Source organism: Chaetodon auriga, chromosome 12 (assembly GCF_051107435.1).
Source record: "Chaetodon auriga isolate fChaAug3 chromosome 12, fChaAug3.hap1, whole genome shotgun sequence".
NCBI lineage: Eukaryota > Metazoa > Chordata > Actinopteri > Chaetodontiformes > Chaetodontidae > Chaetodon > Chaetodon auriga.
The window spans coordinates 25,839,940-25,863,965 of record NC_135085.1 but is presented as its reverse complement, the minus strand read 5'-3'; the positions used below and the strand labels follow the sequence as shown (position 1 = coordinate 25,863,965).

General features: G+C 48.6%; 1 protein-coding gene across 22 annotated transcripts in view; it reads right to left on the bottom strand.

Moving 5' to 3' along the window:
• The window catches only part of dlg1b (discs large MAGUK scaffold protein 1b), a 92,217-nt gene that overhangs the window by 16,913 nt on the left and 51,278 nt on the right, over nucleotides 1-24,026 (bottom strand). For 7 of the 22 annotated variants that reach the window (XM_076745456.1, XM_076745457.1, XM_076745460.1 and 4 more), the window contains 5 exons: nucleotides 23,329-23,493; nucleotides 17,875-18,024; nucleotides 3,322-3,375; nucleotides 1,974-2,024; nucleotides 402-526 (listed from right to left, as the gene is read on the bottom strand). In XM_076745456.1, coding sequence (XP_076601571.1) covers nucleotides 402-526; nucleotides 1,974-2,024; nucleotides 3,322-3,375; nucleotides 17,875-18,024; nucleotides 23,329-23,493 — 545 coding nt within the window. Of the gene's footprint in view, nucleotides 1-401; nucleotides 527-1,973; nucleotides 2,025-3,321; nucleotides 3,376-4,052; nucleotides 4,149-13,458; nucleotides 14,111-17,874; nucleotides 18,025-23,328; nucleotides 23,494-24,026 lie in introns of those variants that run through there. The other 15 variants (XM_076745458.1, XM_076745459.1, XM_076745463.1 and 12 more) reach the window with 4 other exon arrangements.

Genomic DNA, 24,026 nt, shown 5'->3' with positions numbered 1-24,026 from the left:
CTCTGTTTGAGTGTCGAGGACAGTGAAGCTGATCCAACAGACGTCACCTTCATCACTGACACCGTCCAGCATCTTCGTCCGTCTCTCGTCTCGTTGCTGGCAACCTGAGACTGAGGCAGGACGGGCTGTTTGCCCAGTGCTCTTCATCCCACAGTCCATCGCTGTCATCACCTGGATCAGGTGTGTCAGACTCCGCTGCATCATGAATGAGGGACGCTGCGGGGGGTCCTGGGTTCACTAAAGCTCTACAGCTTCACGGTGTTTGACAAACATTCAGTTCTTATGTGTTAAAATCTGCTGTCAAACAGTCCAAAGGGGGACACGAGGCTCAGGACCTGATCCTGGAGCCAGACCACCCGGTGGAGGTCCACTGAGGGGCTGCAGGTGAACGCTGCTCTCACCTGAGCCGTCCGTCCTGGGCAGCCGCTCCTCCGGGTATGACTTTGGTGATGAAGATGCTGGGGTCTTCACCGATGTGGGGGTTGTCTGTGCCGCCCGCGATGCTGAAGCCCAGTCCCGAGTTACCCTGGATACCACGACAATCGCCATGACGACAACAACAACAAACAAAACACAGGTTAACGAGGGTAAAAGTGCAGGTGAGCGATCACACACACACACACACACACACACACACACACACGTACACACACACCCACACACGTACATGTACACAAACACACATGTACACACACACACCCACACACGTACACAAACACACACACACACACACACACACACACACACACACAGATCAACCTTTACTCTGATTACCTGTTCATATCACAAATCATTTCTTCTTTGCTGATCATTATAAAGCTACTGTCACTGAGGCGCTTCACTTCCTGCTGCCCTTTCACATTAAAAGCCCACCAGGAAGAGACGGACTTACAGCCTCTGTGCTGCTTCTAAAGTTAAAGAGTTAACACTGAATGAAAAGACGCGGCGTGACCTTCCTCCCTCCTTCCTCCTCTGACGCTCAGACTCAAACCATCGACAGGTCTGTCTGACTTCCTGTCTGTGGCTCTCAGCTCCTCACAGCTGCTCACTGCCGTTTTTAATCAGACAGGAGCAAATAGAGACAGAGACACACAGACAGACAGACAGACAGACAGACAGACAGACAGGGGGACAGACAGGCAGACAGACACACACATACACACACACACAGACAGACAGACAGACAGACAGACACACACACAGACAGGGGGACAGACAGGCAGACAGACACACACATACACACACACACAGACAGACAGACAGACAGACAGACAGACACACACAGACACATACACACAGACAGACAGACAGACAGACAGACACACACAGACACACACACACAGACAGACAGACAGACACACACACACACACACACACACACACAGACAGGGGGACAGACAGGCAGTGTCAGGCTCAGCTGTCTCAGTTGTCTTTTAGAATCATTTGCACTCGACTGAATTAGGACGAGAAAAACAGGAAACTAAACCAAGATAACAAAAGAGATTTGACCAAAGGCAAAGAAAGAGATTAAAACAGCTGCGCTAAAAAACAATGTGTGTGTGTGTGTGTGTGTGTGTGTGTGTGTGTGTGTGTGTAAGCGAATCACAAACACACAAATTTGTAATGTTGTCAGTCAGATCTGATTCATTTTGTCCTCATGTCCGTCATTTCTCTCAGGTTTGAAAACACTAAAGGTTCATAGACAGCAGTCTGTCCTCGGACAGCAGTCTGTCCTCAGTCAGCAGTGTGTCCTCAGTCAGCAGTGTGTCCTCGGTCAGCAGTCTGTCCTCAGTCAGCAGTGTGTCCTCGGTCAGCAGTGTGTCCTCAGTCAGCAGTGTGTCCTCGGTCAGCAGTCTGTCCTCGGTCAGCAGTCTGTCCTCAGTCACTGAAGTCAAAGTACATGAAAGACGTGTGCCGTCAGCCTCTGCTGGCAGGAGAGTCCTCTGACTGATGGACGGCGGCTCGTCTCTTACCCTCTCCAGCGTGATCTCCTCGTACTCATAATCGGCCTCCGTCCCATTCACCTGCACACACAGAGGATTCATCAGTCAACAGGTGAGTCCGTTCCACAGAGAACGTCACATGAAGGACGCACAGTGTTTTCCTTGACGCTGCGGGACGACTGTGGACAGACGAAGCACAGACTGACAAAAACACCTGGATCTAATGTGGACTGATCGCGTCTGGCTGATACCTGATCTGACACTGACGTTGGTTTGCTGCCTGTTTCCACAGAACTGTTCACGCTGATCGGCCGGATTATTGATCCACGTCACTGTAATGACCATCGCATCAGACAGAGTGTGAACAAATGCATTCTGTGACTGAAAGCCGAGGTCAGTGTCGTCCATTAAACTGAGCTGATCAGAGACGGACAGGTGGCTCACGTGAGCAGTACTAAAGACTTATTTTAAGGTTTAAGAGAGCGAGCTGCGATGCTCACGTCCTGACTCCAGTCCTGACTTTGACTCGGTGAGCAGAGCCAGGCGGAGAAGTAAAGCTGCTTTTCAAACCCTTTTCTTACTTTCTTAACGTCTCCTCTCCTGAAAATGAAGCTGGCACAGAAAAGGCAGCGTCTCGCCAACAGCAGCCAACATCTCGAGCAGCACACAGCCAATCAGAGGCCAGGCAGCTGTTTGGCCTCAATCTAATTTAGACCGATGCCAGGAACGAGTCCGACAAGGACGGTCAGAGACGCCTCTACGGGAAGCTGCTACCTGTCCTTCACTCACTGGACTGTCTTCACGTCCTCCTGTCCCTCAGCGCCTCCATGTCTTCAGCTTTATGTGAGCCATAAAAAACAAAAGGCAGCCAATAAAAATGAGGATTGACGGTCACATCGCAAAGGTTCGTCTTTGACCTCGTGAAGAGCGATCTGATCAGAGGTCAGTTCTGGAGCTCTCACTCATACTGACATCAAAATGTGATCTTCATCAGCGGATGGACGGCGTGATGATGCAGCAGTGACCTGTTTCACACCTCCACGGCTGACTGAGTTTAGACCCGTCACGTCACAAACGCACAGAAACACCAATGAACTGCGTCAGTCAGCTGCTGTCAGCTTCTGATTGGCTCACAGACTTCACTGTGGAATCAGTCGACGGGTTGGAGAAACTTCAACCTTTTTTTTTTAACCAAATCTTCAGTTCAACCAATAAGAGATAGCTAAAGCTTTAAAGGACGCATATGTTTTCTCTGTGTCATCATCAAGTCAGCTGTAACATCATCACCCACGTCCGAGCTTGAGCGTGACGATCAGGTCATCGGGTGAGCATTGAGGTCCACTAAAAAGGACAACACGATGAGGACGTGTGAACTCACGTATGGAGGCGTGTCCAGGCTGTCTGTGTTGACCACCACGGGGGGAGGGTTGGCCTGAGGAGAGAAGACACATCACAGCGTGAGAGGACACATCTCCAAAAAAAGCACCTCCATCAACATCCCCACCTCCCACAGAGCTCCACCCCTGCAAGCACTACACACGCCGAGCCCAAGCCGTCCGCCGTGCAGCAGAAAAAAGGCGTCGCTGACATTACAGACGCACTCCCTCATGACACTACAGAGCAGCTGAGGGCGAGACAGGAAGAGACGAGAGAGGACAGGGCGGCACGTACATGGTGGCATTTCACACTGCAGAAGATGCAATGCTGAAGCATGAAGGCTAGCTCAATCAAATCAAGTCCTGAAGGATGAGACTCTGCTCCTGCACTACTTCTTCTTCTTCTTCTAGCTTTAAACGGACGGGGCGGCTCGCTCACTTCCTCTCTCTCTTCCTGTCGGCTTCGCTCGCTCGCTCATTTTCTGCCAGGGAGGAGCCAGATGGGCTCTTAAAAGTCATGTGGGGGGAGTGTGGCATGTCTCCCACTGCTCGCATCTCTAATCTGCTCACTTCATCAGAGCCACAGCTGGACGGCAGACATGGAGCTAAACTCTACACAATGACAAAAACACGAGCGGCCAAACAAATGGAGATAAACCCAGAGATGGATGGATGGAGCAGAGAGAGAGACAAGCGGAGGAAAATAAAAACAACAACAACAAAAAAAAGAAACCTGTGACGTCGGAGGGATGATGGTGGTCTCGGCTGCGATTGGCGAGACTGGGATCACAGGGATTATGGGAGAGGAGGGCGGGGTGGCCTCAGCCTGCTGAACAATAGCATGGTGAGGGGTCAAAGGTTAGACAAACACATTGCAGCACAGATGAACAGCAGGAGGAGTGGAGGGGAGGACGGAGGAGGACGTATGCATGTCGATGTTGACTGACAGGTGCTGTGATCTGTCCCCGTCCAGCGGGCCAGCCGGGAGGAGCGTGACACTCGGGACGGCACGGCAGGGTGTCAGGGAGGCCGGCCAATCACAGGAAGACGCTGCGTGATTGACAGATTACCTGACACTTCTACTTTTTGGACAGTCCTGATGTGACAAACTCTGCCCATCTGCTGCTCTGAGAAGATTAAAGCCACACTATGTGACCTGGGTCTGAGTGTGTGTGTGTGAGTTTGTATGTGTGTGTGTGTGTGTGTGTGTGTGTGTGTGTGTGCGCGCGCGCATGTGTCTGAGCGTGTGTGTTAAATCCCCAGTCCCTCGGTACACTCTCAGCAGTGGGTGGATGTCCTTTCTGTGATTATTGAAAAGCAGCAGATATTTCAATCAGGGAGAGCAGAGTATTAACCCAGAAGGTCAAAGGTCAGTGTTACAGCAGCAGGCTGTGGTCTGCTGTTAGCACAGGATATGTCATTTTACATTACAATGTCTTTATACATTGTGACAGTCAATTAAAGTCTCTACACTTCAGATTTAACTCACCGCTGATCAGTAGATCTGTTAGCTCACGTCATTGTCGGCCAACACCAGTTTGCACAAACACTAAATAAAGTCATCCATTGTGTAAAAACAAGCTGCCCTGTCAGCGCCCCCTGCAGGCTGTCAAACTGAGGACATCGTCAGTCATAATCCCTCTGACTGACCCGCAACATGAACTCACATCAACCCTTCCTGAATATCTTCCACTCTTTGCCTTTGAATGATGAGGTTATGAGGGGAAACACTTGGTTCACAGCCTGCAGACAGATGCAAGCACACAGCAGCCTACCCTTCAAACTCTGGTTTACATGTCAAACCATAACAGAGCGAAGTGAGCGTGAGGCGGCCTTCAGCACTGTGACCTCTATTATGCAAGAGCAGGACCTCGTGAAGCTGCTGGCAGGAAGTGCTGCTCTGTTTCCAAGAGGCTTAATTGTTGTGCTGCAGCAGCAGAACTTGGAGCCCATGGAAAACCAACAGCCGCTAAAATTAGCCCCCGCACATCGACCGCATTGATCCGCCAGCCCTACTTCTGGAGCGCCGCTTGGAAAGCTGCTGACAATGGGGATTAATTGGTCCAAAGAATACAAATTGGCGCAGCAACACAGAGGATGGAGTTCATGCTTTAACTGAACAAGAGTGACGGCTGGGAGAGAGCGCTCCCGTTCAGACGGGATCTTTGATCATGAGCGAAGAGTGAAGAAGAGCGCGAGCTCGGGGTGAAGAAGACCACGAGCTCAGAGTGAAGAAGAGCGCGAGCTCGGGGTGAAGAAGAGCGCGAGCTCGGGGTGAAGAAGACACGAGCTCAGAGTGAAGAAGAGCGCGAGCTCGGGGTGAAGAAGACCATGGACGCTGTCAGACATGAGGAAGAGTCGACCTCAAACAAGCAGCTGCAGAAGTGTTTCTGAAACTAGGAGTCAATTGATCAACTAGCCAATCAGCAACAATTCTGATAATTGATCTAAATGATTTATTGAAAAAACACATTTTTCACCTTTTTCTGACATTTAAACACTGACTGATAAATCAATTGATCCAAAAATGATCAATATGACACCTGACCACGACTGACTGTTTGATGCTTAGTTTAAAAACATATGGCCACATATCAGCTGACAGGTTTTATAAAAAACACGAAAGAACATGAAAGAAGTTTGACCTTCACAGGAGGAAAAGAAGCTCGGTGCAGCGTTTTTAAATGACCAACACGCCAAAACAGCTGCAAAGCAAAATCAACTAAAACAGACGTAGAACAGTTGAACAGAAACTGACTGAAAGAGAAAGCTTCACTGAGTCTGAAGGACGAAGAGGAAGAGGAAGGGGAAGAGGAAGAGGAAGAGGAAGAGCTGAACTGTTAAACAGAAAGACGGGGTTCAGCTCTTCAGCTGGAGGGACAGAGCTGATGTCATGGACACATGGACGGCCTGAATCGATTGTCCATAAAGTGACACACTGTAGTATCTCAGTCTGACTAACAGCAGGTCTCTCTCACACACACACACACACACACACCACAGCTCTGTGCAGCTCTGAACACCACTTTTCACGTCTACTCTTTCACCACATGTGGAGCACGACTGAATGACCTTCATCTTCTTCATCACCAAGAACACGACGTGACGCCGTCAGCTGAGTGAAGCGGTGCCTGAGATTCACCAAACCCACACAGCACTGTTTCCACTCTGGTTCTGAACGGTAACAACTAAGTTCCTGAACACCTGAAGTTCTTACCAACAGGTGCAGTAGATCAAAAACTCTGAAGAACCCCAAAAACACACTGCTGACCAGCTGTACTGTGAGGACTTCATACGGTAATTAAAGGGTATTTATGACGTTCCTCAGACTGACCGGACCTGATGAAGGTCATCAAGTTAAGACCAGGATTTTTGGGTCTTTGCTGATATACAAATACAAGCGTGTTGTTCTACACATGGCTTTGATAAATGAACGGTGTGATAGTAAAGATTTCCTCTGAATCTCATGAAAGAAAAGTGACAGGATTACGAGTCTGACCAGACATTTAAGGCCAGCTCTGAGGCTGCTACCCGCTGCCACACCTGGAGCTATGAACCCTTGTACTTCCTAGGATCAGCTTGTGTACTATGAGCTACAAACATCAGTCCTTTACGAACCAACTCGTTCCTGACTAAGACATGGAAGTAGCGGCAGAATTAAAGCTTTTGTCCGTCCACAGAAGCAGCACAAAGGCGTCCCAGCTTCAAAGTGGACATGCCGTCAGTGTTGAAGTACCTTGGTGAAAGAGAAGGGTACCCAGGGTATCTCCGGCCTGCTCGCTGCGTGGCTGCTGCCGACCACTTTGGCGGTACTCTTGGTCGGGCTTTTCTTGACGCTGTCCCGCAGGTTGAGGAAACGACTGCGAGCTCGGCAGGATGCCGGCACAGTGCAGGCAGTAAATGTGGACAGGGACGCCTGGACCTGTGGACAAGCCGGCGGCGGCAGCTGCTGCTGCTGCTGCTGCCGGTGGAGCTCGATGGCGTGCTGCCTCTGGAGGGGGTGCAGGTGGGCGATGGACTCCTGCAGGCTGATGTTGACCCTTGGCAGCTTTTTCTCAGCTCCATTCATGGCCCTGGATGTGAACTCCTGCCAGGGGTAATGTGTGGTCATCTTCCTGCAGGAGGATTCCCGATTGGAGGAGGAGGAGGAGGAGGAGGAGGAGGTGAAGTAATAAATTATGGATGGTTCCTTCAGATGTGGACAGGCCTGTTTGGTCTGCGCAGTGTGAAAGCGACAGAGCCAAACTCAACCCTGCTACCCAGGCTCCACCACCTCCCTCCACCACCGCAGCACAATAACACCCCCTCTTTCCTTTCTCACTCCACCCCTCCCTCTTCAGTTGCTCTTTCTCTGTGACACCCTCCCTCTCGTCTTCTCTCATTCTCCTGCCAATTAATCGGCTTCAGTGAGCGTGGCACATGTCACCACGAGGGGGGCCTCCACTCGCTGCATGAATAATCGATGTTGCCCCCGGATTCGGACACAGCGGCGTGCATGTCAGCGTCAGCAGCGAGGGAGGGGGTGCGACGTGGACTCCCAGTCAGTGGTGGCAGGCAGGCAGAAAGCTGCTGAAGATACAAACCTGACAGTCCCGATCAGGACTGAACCACCAGCTGCACGACCGGGTCCTCTATGAAACCCTTCAATTCCTATTTAACAAAATATCCTCAAAGCTCAGTGTCATTCTGCTCAGTAAACAGATAAAGCAGAGAGATCATCTTACAGTGTGGGACGTTTTCAGCAGGGTGGGGAATGGCCTTGAATGCCTCGTGGATGTTGGCGTACACTAAGTCCAGTATACTATCAAAGTCCACATGTTGGTGAAACTTCAGCGTAGCTGAAGTCCACGTTGGGGCGAGCTGCTTGCTGTTCCCTGAAGGTACTGGTGACCATCTGAAGTTAAAATCTGTATAATGTTATTTGAGGCTTGACAAAGAGTGATGAGACGCAGCTCAGACAGACCATGTTCAAAGTAATCACTGCGTCATCAGCATCCAGTTTCATATCGTTTCCTCTCAGTCTGTTAGAAGACGTTCTGTGGCAGAGGGGACTTCAGCAGTCCTTAAAAAACAGGATTATTTGTGTTAAAAAAAGTTAAGGCGGGCTGATATTTTGTTACTGGATCATTTAAATCTCTCAAATATTGATATCAGCCTCACAAATCTCGAGCTAATTCAAAAATAGCATCAGTTTAGAGTCAAACCTGATGTCACAGGAACAGCAGAAGCAGAAAACGTGAATTCATGCTTAGCTCTGTTTCCTGTTGTGACAGATGGAGCTGTGCAGACTGGGTCGAGTAACAGTATCCAGCCTTTACGCTGGGTGAATTATGAATGGGAAAATAATTTATACAACATAAAACGTGGCCCTGAATAACCCACATAAGAGTGCTGACGTGACCATGGACGCTGTGCATTTGGACAGATTTCAAAAGTGGATTTAAAATCCAGGAGAGCCGGCGTTTGGTGGGAGGAGCGTTTCCAGATCCATCGACCCATCGACGCTTCATCTGGACATGTGACAGAACCGCAACAATGAACCAATAAACCAGCCTGGATTGTCCTACTCAACAAACAATGCCCATGGTCCCTGAACATCTCGTCTCCATCCACGTTCACAATGGAAGACAAACTGCATGATGTAAAATAAATGATCTGCATCCATCTCTGCTGCATCCATCGACACGCCTGCATTGTTTCTGATGTATTTAACGTCATGTGGACAATAAAGTAGGTCACTGTTTCTGTGTTCAGCACGCAGACTCAATCACAATCGACCTGGAAGTCAAACACAGCAGTTAGAGAGACAATCAATACCATAAAGTGAACATGTCACAGATGCATCACAGCGGCACCGTCGCCCTGCTCCGTCCTCATCAGCTTCAGTGTGACTCCACACGGTGAGGTGCAGCACTGACGGACTGGCGATCTGCTGAAGATTAGGATCAGTGGCTAAACGCTGCAGCTGTGCATCTACAGCTCCACCTTCAGGCCACACAGATCAACACAGGTCTGCAGCTCCATCACTGTCAACAGATCTACACATAAACCACAAAAAAGTCCCAGGCTGTAATAAACCGGAATTATCTTTTGATTGGACTGAAGTTACCACATTGACATCATGTCCGGTACACCAAGACAAACAAGCTGCAATCGACAGTCCGTCACATTCACACTAAAATAAATGCTGCAAACTGGGGCCAATACACAAAAGTGAAGCCTCATGTTGGCATAATGGTCCACTCCAACCACAGAAATGACAAACTGCCTTCACACGTCTGGTCGTTTCATTGTTGGTTTGTGGTGAGGGCAGCACCGGAAGTCACAGCTTTACAGGACGGTCCAACAAGGCAGCAACAAAAGCAGTAAAACAGGTTTTAAACAAACCCAAAGTAAAGCCCAACATAAGTCAAAGCGAACAGCCCTCAGCTGTCCACTGCAGCCACAGAGTCTGCAGTAAGTCCAGGAGGTCAGCGTGGATCAGATCTGAATAATAACTGACACTTACAGCGTTACAGCGTTAACTGTGGCCTCAAACGCCTGATTAGTCATGGGGGGTTCTTCTTGAAGTGCGACATTTACTTCTCGGATGAAAACAAAAACTATGAACCAAACTGCAAAACTACAATAAATGTAAAATAAAAGTGAGTTTCAGCTTCAGCCTTTTGCTTCGTCCCTTTGCTGTTCACGGTCTGACGATCGTGGACGCGATATATTTCCCGTAAACGTGGCTGTTGTGGCTCTGTGGGTAAACTCCACTGTAAAGCAGTCAACCTGATCTTTACATGAATCATTTCAAACACTCGTCTCAGAGTCTAGCTCAAAGTTAACGGTGAAAATGCACGCTGACCGGGTCTATGCCCGGTCAGCGTCTGGCTGACCGACTCCCCGAACATTCACCCACACATACCAGTTTGTTTACACGCGTGAAATCAGAATCAGTCTCCAGACTGGATGTGTGCCATCAGACGACGAGGCCTTCAAACACCGACACCCCCGCTGGCCGGCCGCAGAAACACTACGCATTATTATTTCATTCATATATAAATGTAAACGCGCCATAAACACTCAGAAAATTGAATATTGAATTTCCTGGAACACTGAAATCGTGGACGGCCACTGAAACCTTGATGAACCGTCAGCAGCTGTTAAAACGGCTCTTCAATAACATGCTCAACATATTTTCAGACAATGTTTAACCTGACGGATTAAACTGTGCTGAGTGTTTTCTTACTTTCAGACCATCGTCGGGGAAATCAGCTGTTAGGAATATCTCTGAGTTTAATCCGGAGCAGAAATGTGATGGAGCTACGCCCGCTGACACCATCAATACGTGTCCCCAAACCACAGTCACATGATTCTGTCCAGTGAGTTTTGAGGTGCACATGTTTGATATTTGCGGCGCCCCCTATGGACCAGAAAAAAATAAATAAATAAATAATACCAATAATAATAAAAATATGAAGCCAGCACAGAGGAGCTCTGCCCTTTGGAAGTTTGAACACAACATGAACGTGACACTTTCGAGCCTTCAGAGAAATCAGACCTGACTCGATCAGACTCGATGTTTTTTAAGACGTCACTGTCACCAATTCATGCTGAATGCAAAGATTTCCTTGTTAAAGTTGGAGCTTAAATCCCACAACAGGTGTATCAACGAGCCCCTGATCAGACGTGTTGATGCCATCTGCAGATCTTTAGCTGGGCGGTTTCTCGGGTCGTTAACTCGCCGTGGGCTGCAGGTGGAGGAGCGGGGCCGTCTACACCAGCCACGCCTGACAGGACGCCAAACAGATTAGAACCATGAGTCTGAGCTCAGAGAACTCAGATACTGTCCACACCACCAGGGAGTAGAACCAGCAACCCTGCCAGTGCAAGTGCCTCGTTTCACCAACCGATCAATGCTCAAGATAATCAAAGAATCAAGACTACTGACAAGAGTCATTCTGAACACGCTGAAGCACCGCGCCACCAGTTCACAGAGCAACACTGAATACAAGCGTGAAGCTGGAGGACAGTTTCAGTGAAGCTGGAGGACAGCTTCAGGCGTCCAGCGGTCTGCAGATCAAAGTCCACTTTCAGTTCTCAGAGACTGTTGGTGAGTCACAGCTCTCTCTATGTCCTGGATGGACATGAACCTCCACTGGGTCAATCATCTGAACACGAGATGCAGGTCACAGAGCTTCAAATTCTTCAGGTGAGCTGAAGCTATTTATTTTTTATTTCATAGAACGCAGAGTTCTTCGTTCCATATCCATAAAAGCTTTCCTCTGAAGTTGCTTTTCCAGTTTTTTAGCTGTTCTTACAGACAGGATGCTCCACTCCATCAGACTCGTGAAGGTCAGTGATCTTACGGCGTTTGTTCAAGGCTGAATTAATGACGACATCAGATGTTTAAACATCTGAAGCGAGCCACGTCACATGATGCTGACAGTCTCTGATCCCAGGCTGGAGTTTTAGTTCACAGAGTCATTAGAAAACCTCAATGAGATCCTGAGTTTCTTACCTCTGAACCAGATTCCAGAAGACTGGGTTTGGTCTCTATCACTCTGCTCTACTGTCCCACTTCAGCTTCACTTCATAAAGGTCAAAGGTTACAATAGAGTCCAAGCCTCATGTTCATGCTGTCCTGATGTAGTCCAGGCGACATGGAGCCATCAACAAACAACCAGTTCAATCATTCAAGACCTCCACGGTCAATAAAATCACTCCAGGCTGTAACTTCCTGGCAGCTAAAGGAAAACACACACACACACACACACACACACACACACACACACACACACACACACACACCTGTGTTTGACTGTACTTAGAGCCATGAGCTGACATCAACATGGTGACTGGAGGTTATCCACGAGACTCTGTTTATCTGCTGGAGTCATTCTTCTGTCCATTCTGGACACTAAAGGTCGGCTCTTCGAGCAACAGGGACAAAGTCTACACATCGACACGTTTACGTCCATCTAACGTGAGACTCAGCTCCACTGCAGATCAACACAGAGGTGTCCACTAAAGACTGAAGACGATGTCAAAGAGACGCCGGCTCAGCCTCAGATTGTCCTCAGAGAGTAACTCCGCTCACGGGAGGAAGGCGGCTTTGAATTAGCGGAGCGAACAGGAAGAAAGACGATGTTTTCAGGTGAGGACACCTCTTAGGCAGGTCTTCACAGTGAGGGACAAAGACCAATCAGCAGTCCTCAGAGGACACTTTGAAACGTCGCTTTTCTCAGCTCTAGTTTGTCCTCAGAGCCGACCTGCATGCTGGCGTGTGTGTCCAGGTGCGTGTGTGTCAGCGTGTGTTTGAGGCAGTAAACGGGGAGGCGGCGGGTAGCGCTGCGTGTCAGGAGCCTGCAGGTTGCTAGGCAACGCTGGGGAAGGCATGTGCTACTGCAGGGATTCCTCACATCTGCCCAGAGCATGATGCTGCTGTTCATGCAGGTGCACCTCTCCACACACGCCGGCTGCTCCTCCACACGGTCATTTCTAAAAAGCTGCACAGGCGCGACGGCATCCAAACCAAACCTGACACCGACAGCGCCGTCTGAGACGAGGGATGTCCAGCTCGCTGTCGAACACGACCCTCAGCGGCTGAAAGCTCGGGAAAAACCTCCGTCACTGTGCGAGGTGTGTGCGTCATTGAACATGTAACCACACAGAGCGACCTCACACTTAGATTTACCAACCTGCTCACAGCCGCTGCAGCCTTATCAACAAATCACCTCAACGGCACCACCACGCACCGCCCTCACGGCCACACTGCGCCTCCGCCTATTTGACCACAACCATAACACATCACTGGAAATGGGACTGTAGGTGAGGGCGAGTGGAGCTCTGCGGTGGAGAATCTAAGCAGATGTGAAGGTCTGAGCATGAATCCTGATCCCCCACATGACGCAGCAGCTGCTCCTGTTGCAACTTTCCCACATCTGCCTCCTCCAGCGGCGTCACATCCACAGCAGACGACCGACGGACACGTTCCCAACAACACGCACACGGCAGTCAGCGGCGTACCATCGCATGTGTGCAGGCAGGCTGTGAAATGACTCATGCTACACGGAGCAGCACCTCCCCCTGCCTCCTCACCTTTATGAACATGTATTCTTTAATGGGTGGAGGGTTGGGGGGAGGTGACCTACCAGTAGGCGCCGGTGGAGCCGCTTGGTTCTCCTCAGGGTGCCCATGATGCGGCGTCCCATCTTCTTGGCGTACCACACGGAGTTGAGCATGCTGCTGCTTGTTGCTGCTGCTGCTGTGAAGGTGGAGGTGGTGTGTCGCCTCCTCTGCGCCTCCTCTCGCTCCTGCTGCAGGCTGCGGGGTGGCTGAGGTGGTGCTGGCTGGAGAGCAGACGATGGGAGGGGGTTTCACTCCACCTTGTGCCCCCCCCCCCCCCCCTCCCCTCTTCCTCACAGACACAAACAGGGAGGCTGCAGAGATGCTGATGGAGGAGCTGGTGGAGGTGACCAGACGGCGCTTCCAGCAGAGGAGTGACGGAGCAGAGAGGAGCCGAGACGCTCCGAGGTCGTCCTCCTCCTGTCGCTTAGGAGCGGCGGCAGTCGCCGGCAGCCGGCGAACGGCGGCCGTCAGACGCCGGACTTGATGTGAAAAAGAGAGAGAGGAGCCTCCGGGGGCGGATTAACCTGCCGGGGTGAGAGAGCATCGCTTAGCAGGCGGAGAGAGAGCAGCCGGTCGGCCAGCCTCCGTCTGTCTGACAGCAACAACAGACTGCAGGGCTGACGAGGACCGTGTGTGTGTGTGTGTGTGTGTGTGTGTGTGTGTGTGTGTGTGAGTTTAAAGAGAGCGCAGGCAGGGAGGAAATTAGTCCTCTGATCCCCTCTCTCTGCAGTCTGGAAACCTCACGCAGCTCCTTCCTCCTCCTCCTCCTCCTCCTCCTCCTCCTCCTCCTCCCTGGTTCTCAGTCCTCTGTGGGTTTGGTCCAGCTGACCTTTGTCCTACTTCAGTCCTCTGTCTTTGAGTCTCTCTCCAAACATGAGTCAGCAGGGGAAACTCATGCCTGCAAACTGCTGAGTTATCTCGGCTGTGACGGACAGAACGACGTCCTGCGATGTGTGAGCGACCGTTGGCAAGTTGACGGAGCGCGAAGGTTCATCAGAAACTTAGGATTTAGTGGTTAAAACAGGCTGAACTCTGGAGCCAGTGAGAGTCAGAAACATGGAAAAAAAAGAAAATAAAATATAAAAACATAATAACAAATAATAGATCAGATGAATGATTAAAACTCTTAAATGATGATACCAAAACACGAGTGTGTGTGTGTGTGTGTGTGTGTGTGTGTGTGTGAACCGCGGGGTTCAGTCTGGATTGGGTTTTAATTTTTCTCAAATTCACTCAAAGTCTTTCTTTTTTATTCATTCGTTCATTCACGTTTTCCTCAGTGAATGAAAACAGTTTTTTATGTGCCTGTTCTGTCTCTTTAACAAAGCTACTGTGTGATAAATTTTAGGTTCATTCACGACATTCAGGTTGACTTCTCCTTTCGTTTCAGAGAGGAATCGGCAGAAGGCAGCCACTCATCCCACAACACTGAATCCAAACAGAGTCCTGCTTCACTCTCAAACACCGAGCGTCCCATATGGAGGCTCAAGAGGCTCACGAGGCTCTGATCTGGCTGCACGATGCCTCTGAATGACGGCACTCTGGTTCATAATGCAGAAGAAAAGGACCGACTTTCATCGATATGCAGATGACACCCAGCGTTACATAGATGACGGCATGAGCCCTTTAACTACCTTTAAACTGCATCAGTTCACGGACAAACCAAAGTGAAACCGACCTTTGCTTGTGTGGACGCCATCATTCACTTAAACTTCCTGAATAAACCGGCTCAGTCTTTAAAGTGTTACGTCAGCCAACGTTAACCTACAGGAGGAACAAACTAAGCCTGAACCGCCGTGACGAGGAGCTCAAAGACGAAAGTCTTTCCAGTTTTCAGAGAATCACTGGCTGATTGGAGGAGCGTGTGTGAGGACAGGAAGCATCTGGAGCTGTGACGAGGCTTCAGGGATGAGGTGGATCTCATGCTCTGACCGACACCGAGTCAGGGAAACGTTCCCAACATTAACGTGTTTTTTCAGGTCATATCAGGCCAACACGGTATTGTTTGCTCAGCTGTAGCTTTCTGTAAATTCCTCGATAAAATGTGGAGGACTTCACTAAAAAGTGACCTTATTTATTTCTGGTTTTTGGGGAGCAGTTTCACCTTCATCGCCTTTATCCTCATCACACAGGAAATGAGGGGACATGACATGACAAACGTGTTGGACCTGGACCGGCGATGTTGTGGTCATGTGCTGTGAGCCTTAATTGGCCACGGAGGCGAACCAAATTGTTGGTACTTGTGGAATCACTTGTGTGATATAAATGCTGTACATCGTCTTTCTGGAATGAGTCTGTAAACGTCGTGATCAGCCTGAAAACCGTCCGAAAGTCAACGGACAGACATGAAAACACTCTGCTCTTCACACCTTCCTCGCCTGGAAAAAGCACCCAAACATTCCATGATTTCCCTGAAATTCCAGGACTGACTGAAAGCCTGCTGGCTATAAATAGAGCTGGCCTGTCCTCCCAGCATCCTTTGCTGCAGCTGGGAATGAAGTGTAGCAGAGATGAGACGATGAAGAAGAAGCATTAGTGACAAGTCGTTTCACGGTCCTTTGTCCTTTGTCTTGGTGATAAATATGCGTCAGAGCGGCTGTAAATCGTTCTGTGGGGACCAACAGGAGGCCACCCCCACCCTCTCCACCCCCCTCCACCCCCCTCCACCCCGTCACAGAAAGCCTCACTAAATCTGCCCTTGTCCTTCTCTGCAGGTTCAGCCCCCTCCTCCTCCTCCTCCTCCTCCTCCTCCTCCATTTTCCTGCCGTCATGATTTTCTTTGTCGGCATTCATCTCCTGTGTTGCCATGGCGCTGCTGAGGAGAGCAAGCAAGAGGAGGAGGAGGAGAGATGAAAGGACGAAGGAGTAATGAAAAAAGGAGCGTACAGTACGTCCTCCTGGCGCTCAGCGTCTTTGAGGATGTAAGGATCCATTCACGGCGTTATCGCGGCGGAGGTGTTGGAGATAGCTGCCTGCTGACGTCAGGCCGGGGACGGACGCCGCCGAGATCAAACGAGGAGGAACAATGAGGAGCAGGAGGTGGAGGTTTCTCCACTGCAGAGCCTCACCGTGAGCGCCGGTCCTCGACCGAACGGCTGCTCAGCCAAAGTACGACCAATCACAGCGCAGCTCAGAGTTTCTGTACAACTCCAGTAATTTGACAACATGTGAAACGTGCACGGAGGTGAGAAGCTCCTCCGGCCTGCGCTCAGCGTCCACACCTCCATCTGCTGGTTCGTCGGTTCATGGGACATGAGACAGTCATGCTAGCAGCTCTGTGAGGCTGTAGGCAGGCTAACAGATGATCAGCAACTACACACCGACCTCCAGGATCCCTCTTCTCAGTGAAAGCTCGTCTACAAACAGCTACAGGCTCACTGTCACTCCACAATGTGCAGGATGTGCTTCAGGACTGACCGCGGCACTGACAGCGTCCAGCCGTCACAGCGTGTCGTTAACTGACCTTCTTCCTGTTAAATCTGGCAGGTCTAACACTGGCTGTGGGGTCCCACAGGGCTCAGCTCCAAACACATGCTGCCACTTGGTCACAGCGAATCCTACCTTTGAAAGACTGATGATACACACCTGTGTGTTCTACTCTCCCTCTATAACCTCAGACCTATGAATGACCCGGTCACCCTCAGACCCAGAACCTCCTCCTCCTCCTCCCCCTCTCCCTCTGACTGCAACGTCTTTGTTGTGGGACTTCCCAAAAAGACGGTGGGAGACTTCAGCCCATTGAAAATGCTGCAGCAGAGATGTCAGTGAAGAAAAGCCGACACATTCGTCCACATCACTCCTGCAGTCACATCACTTCACTGGCTTCTCATAAAACACACACTTGACTTCAAAACACTGCTCGCTGTCTACAAACCACTTGACCACTTCAGCCTCTTTCTGCATGTTCACGATGCATTCATGTTGTACTCTGTTCATATTTGCTGTGTGTGAAGCAGGCTGAGCTCACACTGTATGAAATGTGCTGAACAAATAAATCTGACCTGACCAAAGTTATTACAATCATCCTGAGGGAACGTGAACGTGAATGAAATGAAATGGAAATCGAGAGATGTTTGTTGCGGTGGGACGAGCGACGGACTGCATACGGACGCGTGGATGTCGTTAAAGGAACAGTTCAATAATGTTCAAATGTCTGAACTCTCCATAAAACCCCAAACTGTGGCTTCCACATGTGAACAGATCACACAAACAGGATAAGAAGTGAGCTTTAGAGGTGCTGGTGGGTGTCTTCAGAGACCCTCTCTCACCCCCCCACCCATGCTAAGCTAAGCTAACCATGTCCTGTCTACATGATGAGATAAACAAACTGACACAAAGTCACAGTAAGACTGAAAAATGGTCCCGAAACACAATTATTCTTTTCCAGCAGCAGCATGACAACGCCCAGCAGGGCGGGGACTGGGGAGGTGGGGGTTTACCTGGATCGGGGGGTAGGGGTTGGAGGAGCAGGAGGGGAGGGGGCTGTCCTCGCCATGGGGATAGAGGGTGGAGGGCGTAGGGGAGGGGAGCTCCGGGAGGTGCTGTCCTAACGCTGAAGAACCGTCAAAGATGCACTCCAGAGATGCTACCTACAGGATACAGGAGGGGAGGAGAGACGGAGTCTCGGAGAGGTCAAAAGACAGACAAGTCAAAGCAGGAGAGAGACAGTTAGTCCTTACAGAGGTGAGACAGAGAGGGGAGGGTGAGGATGAGTGAGAGGCTGAGCAGGAGACGGGTGGAGGGATGTTCTGGAGGATGTCAGATCATCCCGGAGCCGAACCTGAGCTTTCAGGTCTGAACGCTGCAGGAACACATTCACCAATATGAACCACAGGAAGCTGAGACACGACAGCACGCCACACCACAACGCCATGCTTCACATTCAGAGTGTCGGCCCGGGACCGCCGACTCGTTTCCCAAAGGACGAGAGCAAGAAGTACTTCTACTGCGATTATGGAACTACAGCTGCAACTATTCGCTCAATAACGTCAATCAGACACCAGTGAAGACCGGAATGAAGACCGGAATGAAGACCGCACACACCTGGACATTAAACTGAAGCCGGGTCATGTGTGACACACAGAACATATTCTAAGTGATCACAGACAAACGTTGGCGGAGTCAAACACACGTTCTTAGAAGTGATGCTGAAGGATCAAAGATGAGAGTGAACGATGATGCACTGACTCTGTGATTCTGGGCTGCACAAAGAAAACTGAGCCCAGTTTCTGATGAGAGATTCAATATTTTACAGATAATTTGCTCCATCAGATTATACTGACTGATGGCTCTTTGTCCTTCTTTGGTTGAACTGGATCATTTTTACAGCTGCACTGTTTTTACTGATGGACAGTGTTTTACATCACACAGTCAATATGAAACTAAAGTCACTGCAGTCATCTCATCCTATCAGGTGACTGTGTCTAAAATCGGACCTCAGGCCTGTTCACTCCTGATCTAAGTATCTTAAATCAATGCAGTTATTGTCTAACTATCAGCACAAAGTTGACTCGGTCAGAGACCAGGTGAGCGGCGTCCACCTCTGGGTTCAGACAGGAAGTGGATGCTCTGTGCAGACTCGTCAGTGTGTCTTCACACCACAGGGTGGCAGCAGAGCTCCAGTGCTGAGCGTCTGAACACATCAGCACAGAGCGCTGAAGACTGAGCAGCTGTTTGACGTTCAGTCGTCAGCTTTAACTTCATCCTCAGCAGATCACACAAACACTCACTTTTCACCTTTTCTTTGGTTCTATTTGAAGAGTCTGACGCTGTTCAAACATCAGCTAATCAGACTGTGATCACCTGATCAAACAGGAAGTGATCATCTGATCTGATCTTCTCTGACACAAACTGACCTGAGAACAGCTCACAGTCAATATGTTTAATGTTCTTCATTGATTTCTGTAAATATCTCTTATTGTGAATCTGATGCAGCAACACGTTTCACAGACTGAAAGATGTGGAACGCTCCAAAAACACCTGTTTGAACATTCCACAGGTAAACAGGCTGATTGGTGACAGGTGAGAGGATCATGGTTGGGTATGAAAGGGGCGTCCTGGAAAGGCTCAGTCGATCAGAGGATGGAGCGAGCTGTCAGTGAACAGATTGATTATTGATTATTGATTATTGATGATTGATTGTGGTTTGATTCAGACTTTCTGGAATCAGGTTTGCTTGTTTCACTTTGACCTCTGCATTTCTCGTCCTTACATCGTTTTGTGAAAGGACTTATTATTATTATTATTATTATTATTTAACCTCATTATTGATCCATCTATCAGTTATCTGTCAACTAATTTATTAAATGTCTGGTTGGTAAAATGTCAAGAACAAAGTCCACCACGTCCTCATCACGACTCAGAAGAAAGTTCAAGTGTGAGCAGCAGAGGGAGACGACATGACTTTGGTCTTAGTATCTTAGATCCTAAATTTCCCACAATGCAACTGGAAAGTCTTTTTATGACCTGGTGTTCACTCCACACCTCCATAAGTGAAGAAGACACACACACAGCTCATAGGACAGACTGGTCGGAGCAGCCACACGCACAAACACAGCAGCAGCTGACAGGAGCAGCATGGAGGACAGCATGAACAGGAAGCAGAGTCATGTGACCGGGGCGAAGCCAAATCCTCCAGGTTGAGCTTCCAGGAAGTCTGGTCCTGCTCTGGTTTCAGTAACGCACAGAGAACCAGCTCATGGTGTGTGAGAAGAAGAAACAGTCAGTCAGACAAAGAATCTTTCAGTTTCAGATAAACGCAGACCGAACGCATCCAACGTAGAACGACGTGACGCCGCAAGAAGAGCCACAGCCCCGGTCTGACCTCACTCACCGAAATGTCACTAATCTAAGACCAGGACGTGTAGCAGGACAGTCCAAGAACCAGACCAGCACCAATGTGGAGTACTGTTGCGCCCCCTGGAGGACAAACTGTAGAGTTTGCTCTGGGTTGATGGCGAAGGTGAAGATCACCCAATCGTCCAATGAGAAGCTGCTTTTAGGGTTTTAATGGCTGAACATCATTTTTTTTAGAAAATGCTGAGACGGATTAAGGAGGTGTCACAGGTAACTTCTGCTGGGTGACACGTCAGTGCAGCCCTTCGAGGCCACCTTTACCTGTCACACAGCACTCTGACGGGTTCACCTGAACACTTTGACTGTCCTTCATCTCACCTCAGTTTACTTCATCTCACCTCAGTTTACTTCATCTCACCTCAGATTACTTCATCTCACCTCAGTTTACTTCATCTCACCTCAGTTTACTTCATCTCACCTCAGTTTACTTCAGTTTACTCCATCTCACCTCAGTTTACTTCATCTCACTTCAGTTTACTTCATCTCACCTCAGTTTACTTCATCTCACCTCAGTTTACTTCATCTCACCTCAGTTTACTTCATCTCACTTCAGTTTACTTCATCTCACCTCAGTTTACTTCAGTTTACTTCATCTCACCTCAGTTTACTTCATCTCACCTCAGTTTACTTCAGTTTACTTCATCTCACCTCAGTTTACTTCATCTCACCTCAGTTTACTTCATCTCACCTCAGTTTACTTCAGTTTACTTCATCTCACCTCAGTTTACTTCATCTCACCTCAGTTTACTTCATCTCACCTCAGTTTACTTCATTTCACTTCAGTTTACTTCAGTTTACTTCATCTCACTTCAGTTTACTTCATCTCACCTCAGTTTACTTCATTTCACTTCAGTTTACTTCAGTTTACTTCATCTCACTTCAGTTTACTTCATCTCACCTCAGTTTACTTCATCTCACCTCAGTTTACTTCAGTTTACTTCATCTCACCTCAGTTTACTTCATTTCACTTCAGTTTACTTCATCTCACTTCAGTTTACTTCATCTCACCTCAGTTTACTTCAGTTTACTTCATCTCACCTCAGTTTACTTCATTTCACTTCAGTTTACTTCATCTCACTTCAGTTTACTTCATCTCACCTCAGTTTACTTCAGTTTACTTCATCTCACCTCAGTTTACTTAATCTCACCTCAGTTTACTTCAGTTTACTTCATCTCACCTCAGTTTACTTCAGTTTACTTCATCTCACTTCAGTTTACTTCATCTCACCTCAGTTTACTTCATCTCACCTCAGTTTACTTCAGTTTACTTCATCTCACCTCAGTTTACTTCATTTCACTTCAGTTTACTTCATCTCACTTCAGTTTACTTCATCTCACCTCAGTTTACTTCAGTTTACTTCATCTCACCTCAGTTTACTTCATTTCACTTCAGTTTACTTCATCTCACTTCAGTTTACTTCATCTCACCTCAGTTTACTTCAGTTTACTTCATCTCACCTCAGTTTACTTCATCTCACCTCAGTTTACTTCAGTTTACTTCATCTCACCTCAGTTTACTTCATCTCACCTCAGTTTACTTCAGTTTACTTCATCTCACCTCAGTTTACTTCATCTCACTTCAGTTTACTTCATCTCACCTCAGTTTACTTCAGTTTACTTCATCTCACTTCAGTTTACTTCATCTCACCTCAGTTTACTTCAGTTTACTTCATCTCACCTCAGTTTACTTCATCTCACCTCAGTTTACTTCAGTTTACTTCATCTCACTTCAGTTTACTTCATCTCACCTCAGTTTACTTCATCTCACTTCAGTTTACTTCATCTCACCTCAGTTTACTTCAGTTTACTTCATCTCACCTCAGTTTACTTCATCTCACCTCAGTTTACTTCAGTTTACTTCATCTCACTTCAGTTTACTTCATCTCACCTCAGTTTACTTCATCTCACTTCAGTTTACTTCATCTCACCTCAGTTTACTTCAGTTTACTTCATCTCACCTCAGTTTACTTCATCTCACCTCAGTTTACTTCAGTTTACTTCATCTCACCTCAGTTTACTTCATCTCACTTCAGTTTACTTCATCTCACCTCAGTTTACTTCAGTTTACTTCATCTCACCTCAGTTTACTTCAGTTTACTTCATCTCACCTCAGTTTACTTCAGTTTACTTCATCTCACTTCAGTTTACCTCTCGATTCAGTTTTCAGTCTCACCTGGACTCACAGGAAGTAACCTGGTGTTAACCTGCAGGTAACATGGGGGGGGGGGGGGGGGGGTCCAACAGAAACCTGACTGGAGGAATTTGACTGGTGGTGTGTTTATGTGTGTGTGACGACATCATGACAGGACACAGGTATGACGAGCAGGAGCAGGTACAGGTGTGAGCGTCACAGCAGCCTTAATGTTTTAATGAACCACATGTAGGCAACACAGACAAGCAACGACCTCATCCTCCCTCTGTGTGTGTGTGTGTGTGTGTGTGTGTGTGGACAGAAACACATTCATGAATAAACAGAAACATGAAGACAGACAGTGAGTCCAGGACACAGTGATGGACAGGCAGAGGACAGGTTGGACTTCACTTTGACTGGAACAGGTTAACGTGAGGTTTAACAGCTGATGACAGAGTTTCCTCTGACAGCTGATCAAACAGTCGTGCTCACTTCCTGTTATTACATCAGTATATTTCACATCAGTCACTAACACTGAAATACAGTTATTACATTTAAAGTCACAAAATCACTGTTTTCTTCTGCTGCAGCAGAGTAAACCGTCCAGCAGCACAAAGCGTCCGTCTCACTGAGTCTCTGCTGATCACTGAGGTGAAGCTCTGACCTTTTTAAAAACAGAGATTTTCACTTCTAACCTGATCCACCTGGAGAATGACAGGCAGGCCGTGGGATCCACACGACTATAAATGATGGCCGCAGCCTTTCGGGGACACATTAGGACGTCCTCGGCCTTCAGGTGAAGACATGTTGACTGTTGACGTGTTTGTGCTGCTGGAAATTTACAGTCGTGCCAGTAAAGTCGTTAACAGAGACGAATGAGCAGAGAGGAGCAGAGCGGCTCTCCTACCTTCATGGGGGAGATGTGAGCGTGGGTGACGTATCCGTGGACATTCTGGATCTGGGACAGGTTCTTCTCTGCTACCTGGACCAGCTCCGCTCCCCCCGCCTCCTCCGTGAGCTGGGGGGAGCTCTGGTCCTGAGGGGACGAGTCCTCATCGTGGTGCCTGTACTTCTGGAACAGGAAACACAAACAGGAAGAACGGTCAAAGTACAGATCTGGGCTTTTCCCTCAAGTCTATCTGACAGGCAGAGGGCGCCATCACTTGACTGGATTGGTCACAGTCACATGACTCCACCTCGTGTCACCTTCAGGTTCCATCGTCTTTGAGTCAAACCTGCCGTGTTTGTTGTGAATGTTTTTTAAGGCTGTGTTGATCAAACGTGGACTCTGAGGTCAGAAACCTGATCACCTGTGAGGTGAAGCAAAGAGTGTGTGTGAAATTCTGTGAAGAATCAGTTCCAATCATCTGCCACACGAGGTGACTCACCTGTGCTAAAGGTGAACACCTGTGCTGGAAAATATCTGATTCTCTGAGAACAAGTCAAAGGTTCAGGAAGCCTGTGGGCATAAACACTGAAGGAGAGACTGAACTACAACTCCCATGGTGCATTTCAGCAAGAAGCATCCAACCACTAAGCTTCAAATTCTGATGGGCGCTGCAGAAAAAGTTCATTTACTTCTGGATTCTGGGTCAGCAAACAAAG